This window comes from Epinephelus fuscoguttatus, linkage group LG8, assembly GCF_011397635.1.
Source record: "Epinephelus fuscoguttatus linkage group LG8, E.fuscoguttatus.final_Chr_v1".
Taxonomy (NCBI): domain Eukaryota; kingdom Metazoa; phylum Chordata; class Actinopteri; order Perciformes; family Serranidae; genus Epinephelus; species Epinephelus fuscoguttatus.
In genome coordinates, this window is record NC_064759.1 from 1,623,897 (window position 1) to 1,630,790 (window position 6,894).

General features: G+C 39.8%; 2 protein-coding genes across 2 annotated transcripts in view; one reads left to right on the top strand and one right to left on the bottom strand.

Annotated features, from left to right (window-relative positions):
• The window catches only part of LOC125892608 (cathepsin S-like), an 853,108-nt gene that overhangs the window by 520,225 nt on the left and 325,989 nt on the right, over nt 1-6,894 (bottom strand). The gene's annotated exons all lie outside the window — the stretch shown is intronic.
• Nucleotides 172-5,344, top strand: dctn3 (dynactin 3 (p22)). Its single transcript, XM_049582651.1, has 7 exons — nt 172-344; nt 1,776-1,860; nt 2,112-2,198; nt 2,473-2,556; nt 3,406-3,464; nt 3,566-3,625; nt 4,267-5,344. Exons 1-7 carry the CDS (start codon nt 243-245, stop codon nt 4,351-4,353), a joined length of 564 nt encoding a protein of 187 aa, XP_049438608.1. The 5' UTR covers nt 172-242; the 3' UTR covers nt 4,354-5,344.

Genomic DNA, 6,894 nt, shown 5'->3' on the forward strand with positions numbered 1-6,894 from the left:
AACCATTTAAAACTTAACGATGTTTATAAAATTATTGACATTTTTAAATTAAATGCAAAATTAAGTTTATATAGCAAATACCTCATGTATGTTAATCAGTCTGTAGGTTTTATATTGTCACAAAAATCTAAACGTGCTTGTGAACAGATTCGTAGTGATTGCTGACACGTCATCAACGTGCGACGTGGCTCGTATGTGACGAGGCTGTCTGGTTTCTGTTGTGTCCACCGGTAGCTTCAAGAATGGATAAAAAACTAGAGGTGGATAATCTGGAGATGCGTCTTCAGGCGCTGGAGGGTCGTTTATACGGCGAGAGGAGAAACAAAAGTGGAAAACCCGTCAAGGTTCGTTCAGAATAATGTCTGTTAGCTAGCTAGCTGTTAGCCTAGCGGAGCTAACGATGGCTCTGTCACTGAGTGAACGCCCTTTTTAGTTTGTACACACCAGATAAACACCAACATGATTTAATATAAATTGTTATAGACAGTATTAATTAGTCTATGTTTATTTACCACCTTAACTGCCGCTGGGTTAGCTGTGTTAGCTGGTTAGCTATTTTAGCGTTAAGGCGGCTAACGTTAATTGCAAATGTAGCAAGTTGGTTAACATTAGCTAGCTGACAGTTATGACATCATAACTGTGTCTTTTAGTTTATTACTGTGTGGAAAATAATCAGCAGTGCAATATGTAAAAAACGATTAAATGTGAGATATAAAAACTGAGCCTAATTTTAGACCTGAATGTTTGATTTTTACTGTTACTGCAGCAGCTAATCTGCACTATTTTCACCTCGTAATTATCCACATTCTTTGTATTTATGCTGTGACACATATTTCTATATCTTGACAGTCACAGTATTACACACCATGTGTGTATATCAGTGATCCTGTGTGACTATCAACTATGGACACACCGTATCTGTATATGTTAGAGGTGTACATAGTGTATCATTTTATTTTAATTTCTATAGTTTGTATTTTTGAAATATTTTATCCTTTTTAACACTCAGTCAATTTTTTGCTTTGTGTATCTGGCTTCTGACTCTTGAGCTGCTGTGACGTGTGAATTTCCACATTGTCGGAGTAATAAAGACTCATCTCATCAAATGCTCTGTGGTAATTGTACTTTGCGTATTGTTGGGTTGTGGACTGTTGTCTGACGAAACATAATTTAAAGATGCCCATCTGTGTTCTGGTAACAAAAACCAAAAATAAGACTGCCATTTCTTTCCTATCTGAATCAAGTTTAAAGTGTTGAGTTACAGTCCTTTTTAAGCAGCTAAGTGGGGTGTCTCACCAGAGCATCATATGATGTGATGAAGACTTTTAACTTACAAAGGAGCATTTGTTTCCTGGCGGATGTTGTAGTTGCAGGGGTGGAGAAAGTGCCAGTTGCTCAGTGTCCTGCTGAAAAAGTATTTCTATGTTTCTGATAGTTGACTGAAGTTAACTTGAAAGTACAGGTGTAAAAAGCATTTTTAACTAGTAGCAAAAATGCTCATTCGAGCTGTACTCAGGATGAGCATGAAAATTTTGATACTGTGAGTGTGAATAAGCAAATGGTCATGTTTTGCCTGCTTATTGCAAATCCTTTGAAGGTAGTAAACCTCCAGCTCTTAAGGGCACAACACAGAGGGCAAATCAGAGAAGAAAGTGCCCAAATTAAAGAGACTGTATCATTGTGTTGTTGCTAGACACTCTAATGTAATGTAATGCCTCGCCTATACTGTTGTTAATCGATAACTTTAAATCAAATTAATGTCCTCTGTCCTGCAGTGTGCTGAGTCTTTGGCCAGGATCCAGGCAGGTCTGACAAACACAGCCAACAAGAGAGAACGAGTGAAGATCCTGCACAAGAAGAGTGAGACACACACTGTGATGTATCTGTTCTAACAGTTTGACCACCAGGACCCCTCATTATTGAAATATTTGAAAAGCTAATGTCATTCACACATCTGCATTACATTAAAGAAATCAAAATCCTGACATAAGATGACAAAGTGCTGCAGAGTGCATGTATTTCACAACAGTGCTTGCAGGAATTTTTCCGTAGTCAGATTTTGGACTGATTTTGGTGAGTCTTTAATCATAATTATTGGTGTTGTGGTGCAGTTGAGGACCTGCTGAAGTACCTGGACCCCCAGTTCACTGATCACATCACTGTGCCTGATGCCATGAAGCTGGAGTTCATTCTTGCTGGTAAGAAGCAGCAGGGCCCTGGGGCAGAAAAATATAACATAGGATCTATGTACCACTGCAGTCACATTGATCTCAGAGGGTTACTTTTATTATGTATTTATTCTGTATGAAGCCAAATAGTCTTTAAAGTTCTAATGTTTAAGGCCATATGTGTAGGTTAATGTTTAATATTTAAGTTATCACATAAACAAGAATTATTTTATGGTAGAAGACTAAAGGAGCAACTCACATCTGATTGAGTACTGACTGTGATGCTGCTGTGTTTGTCTCACAGAGGAGGACTTCCTGCTTTCCCAGGCTGCATTGCTGGAGCAGGTCAGCACCTTGCAGCCACTGTTGGACAGCACCTACATCAGAGGTGAGTCTCACCTGAGAGAACAGTCAGCAAAGAAACATCTGCTCTGTGACTTCACCGCTGACAGCAAAGTAGGAATTAGCTCATTTTTTCTGCTGTTTGACAGTGTCCTAAAATTTACAGATGGATTTAGATGAAATTTGTTGGACAGATTTGCTTGTTTTCTTTTTTTAAAGCCGAATCTATCAAATAATGTGTTCATGAAAGGAGGTTTGAGATCCAGGACTTTACTGTCTGCTGCTGAAAGGTGTCATTGTGTGTAGTTCTGTATGAAATTAAAGCCTGGAAATGAAAAAGTAAAGTTCAGTTCATCTTAGAAATGACTTTGTTGTTTTCCATATCCAAAATACCGTCAGCACAACCTTCAGTATCCGCCACTTCTAATACAACAGTGGTGCTTTAAGTACCTTTTCTTTGGATGTGTTTCCATCCACGCAGCATTCTGACCATGTAGCAGTGATACTGTTGCACATTCACAGCATGTCTTTTATTGTGACGACATCAGTTTACATGGTTTAGGCTAGTGTTGTTATTGGATTGTAATTTCATAGCCAGTGTTTTTAGCCCACATTGGTTGGATATAAAATATTAGACGTGTGTTTCTGCAGCTCCACATGAGTCCCTGACTTCATGCTTCAGCTCCTGTTTCACTTCTGGCAGTATTAAACCACGATTATACTGTCAGCTGTAAACATAATTCTGTCATGTGTTAGAGAGCAATGAATGTGACCTATGTGTTTATTTGAACTTTCAGCCTGTTGATTCAGTGATGTAGGGTTTACAGTGGTGTTGTACAGCTGCTGTTTCCCCTCTCAAGCCTCTGTGTTAACCGTGTGTCTCTGTTGCTCACAGATGTTCCAGAACACGCCACCAAGCTGCAGCGTCTGTCACAGATTCACATCAAAGAGCAGGTAACCCCCACCTCCATCTTTCTGTTTCTCCTCCTGCGTCATCGTGTCTGTCTCTGGACAGGTTTGATCTGTTCACTCCTCCATGTTTGTCTTGTCCACAGGACCAAAGTGAGGCTCAGTCCCAGGAAGTGAAGAGGCTTTTTGAAGAATACAACAAAATGGTACACTTTTCTTTTCGCAAGCTGTGTCTGTGACTTGTTTTTTTAATTTCAGCAAACTAAAAATTCCCGCAAGATAAATTGTAACGCATAAAAAACTGTTAAAGTTTTCAAAATTTCTACATTTCATGTAACTACAAACTTCTTGTACTGTCTTATCTCTTTGGGGATAAAAGACATGAAATAATGACATGTAAATACTTAAATAATGAGCAACTTGTTGAGAAATGTTCCAGTTTAACACAAACTCCCTGCAGTTGGCATTTGGGTTAATTGTACAGTTTATCAGTCACTGAATATGATATTGAACATCCATAAAAGATGCCACTTAGTCAGTTTACTCAGTGATAGAGAAGGGTCCCCTGAAGGAAAATGGTTGGGAATCAATGGTCTATATCACCAACTTCTGACCAAAGTCTAGTTTATTTGCTCCAATCCAGTTGATGGAAACGCCTCTGATTCACATTTCTTTTTAGCGACATTTCAGAAGTTTGCCTAAAATGATCTTGAAGTTTTAATGGAAAATCAGAGAACTTTAGACTCAGATCGCTGCTCAGGTTTTGTCTGGTGTCCGTCAACCTCTTGATAACAAACTGCTGCTGGTACAAAGCTCCTCCCACTGACCCCTGACCTCTGATTGGCAGATGTTCCTGCTGTCCAAGCAGTTCACTCAGTGGGACGAGACCCTGAGGAAGCTGGAGGAGGCCAAAGGCATTCGGCCCGTGGAGTAGCTCCTGTCAGCACACGCACTTCTGAGGAGGATGGTGATGATGAAGAAGACCGCACTGTGGTGGGAGCGTTAGATCAGACAGGTGTTCCACGTGAAGCTCGTTCTTCCCCAATAAGTCTGAACAAAAGTGAGACGAAAAGATCACAACATTTCACTTTAATAGAAGTTAAATAAATCAGACAATGAAACACTGATAATTCCCTCATTTCATGATATGGTTGGTTTTTCGAAAATTCTCCACTCAAAGCAGATAATGTCACTTAAAACTGTGTAAAATGAAAAATCTGACACAAGTTCAGCTGTCCTATAAAAAGGAGTTTTTATTTTTGCAGTGATGGAAAGAAATGTAGAAAATAAATTGATAACAGTTCATTTCTCTTTCAAGAATACCTGCACCTAACCTAACCAAAGCTACCAGAAAAAACTGACCCACCCTCTGCCAGGTCTTCAGAAGTTAGTTTTATTTGTATGTGGTTCAGTATCTGTCTCTGGTGTCTCCCAGCTCAGTGACACTGTCCACTCGTACAAACCCAGTCACACAGTCAAACTGTACTGAAGGACTGGAGAATATTAAGGAACTCTGTCTCATGTGACTCTTCATCAGTCGTGTGGAGGAACTCGCTCCCATCACGTGACGTGTGGCTCAGACAGCACCGAGATGCTGCTGTTATTTATTTTCAGACAAAAGAGCTTTTTACGCCTCATATTGACTCAACACTGCGTCCTCGCCACCGCACAGCAGTCACAAGACTCATTATCAGCCCCTCCGCTCACACACACACACACACACACACACACACACATTCACACATTCACACACCCTCTTCAAGGCTTTAGATCTCCTCTCTTGATGCCTCCTGACATCATTTGTAAAAACTTAAATTAGCTTCATTTTTCTTTTTAGTATTCTGGTTTTAAGATGTTGTGTATGTCTCGTGTCAAACAGCATGACTGTGGTTAATACAATAAATATTATTACTCTTTTTCTCTGACTTCTCCAGTGTGTGTGTGTGATATTTGTCATGTGTCTGTTCAAAACTGCAGACCGCTTCAGAGGTCAAGCAAATTATCTTTTAGGTCATAGTTTTGCTTTTATGGCACATTCATGTTACAGTTAAGTGTCACCCTCTCATCAACCTCTTATTCAGCAGCAGCTGTTTTCAGCAGACTCTGACAAACCCAGTGTACACTTCCTGTCCCAGCAGACAGACTCAGAGACTATCTGGTCAACAGAGTGGAGCATGTAGCAGCTAAAGAGATGCATAGTTTCCTCAGAGACTGTAGAGACCAAAATTAGTGAATCTTGGACTTAAGTTCAGGTGGACACAAACACTGCTCCAAATGAAACCTCATGTCCCTCCATATCTGAAGGATGTGAAAGTAGGCAGCTGTTTGCTGACTGACTGACTATCACCACATCAGCACGCCACCAGTTCAGAGAAGCAGGCCGGAAACAAAGCAATGTACTGCTGTGGACACGTCAGCCACAAAATGTGTTTTAGCCTCAAAAACATCAATATCAGTTCAAGTTCGTGCTGCATTTGGAATATTATAACAGCTTTACCTTAACGTCAGACTGATTTCCAGCAGGAAACTGAAGCTGCTACATCGCTCTCACCTCTTCTGATATTGCTGAACTCAGGAGCTGCTGATCTACCACTGCCTCTAACAGATGGTTTGTGTTGTCCTGTGACTTTGGTCTTTTAAAGGGTCAGTTCAGATTCACTAAACACCAGATATGACCAACAAACACCGTCAAAGAGTATGAAGTATTCAAGCTACAGAGAGTCACCTGCAGAAAGAGAAACACTGAGACTGGACCGGTTCTCTCACAATGTATTCTTCATATGTAACACCAGCTCTCAGGCAGATTAACTTCATACCACGTTTATACTTAATGGTTCTCCAGGTGAAATGATAAAGATATTTGAATTCATGCAGTTTAAAATGCCTGCTGATACTGAGTCTGTTTTATCAACATCTGAAAAGACAAACACACCTTTCAGAGGACAGTAATAAAATATGTATTACGTGTTCACTGCCTGCTGATAGTGAGGTTACATTAAATTACACATGGCCGACATCAAAGCTGCTGTAGAGTCACATCAAGAGCCGACATGAACATTGACACACTGCTCAGAAAAAGGTTCAGCTAAACTTTAATTCTGTTGGTATTAAAATGAGAGGCACTGCAGATAATATCAGCCTGTGGGTGTTTTTAAAGTCCTGGCGTCTTCTTTTAAATGATGTGAAGTGAAGCAGGATTTACACAGTTACAGGAAATATAAGTTTTTGTGAAAATGTGTTTTTTATTTATTTGAAAGTGAATGTTTTGAAAAACATGAAAGTTTATCTGCAGACTTGAGTCAATGAAATGACCTGGATCTCATTTTTAGATTCTTTGCTTCAACCTGACGTGGACTTCAGCTGCATTAAGTCTCTGTATATGAAGGACCTAGAAATTGAATTTATGTACAACTAATTTGCAGCAGCAAATATGTGTCTAGTGTCTCGTGTCTAGTGTCTCGTGTCTAGTGTGAAG

Excerpts from the sequence above, each read along its gene's own strand:
- dctn3 (XM_049582651.1), top strand. The coding sequence starts at position 243 with ATGGATAAAAAACTAGAGGTGGATAATCTGGAGATGCGTCTTCAGGCG. Across the intron at positions 1,861-2,111 it reads GAAGATCCTGCACAAGAAGA|TTGAGGACCTGCTGAAGTAC; the intron begins GTGAGACACACA and ends GTTGTGGTGCAG. Across the intron at positions 2,199-2,472 it reads GCTGGAGTTCATTCTTGCTG|AGGAGGACTTCCTGCTTTCC; the intron begins GTAAGAAGCAGC and ends TTTGTCTCACAG.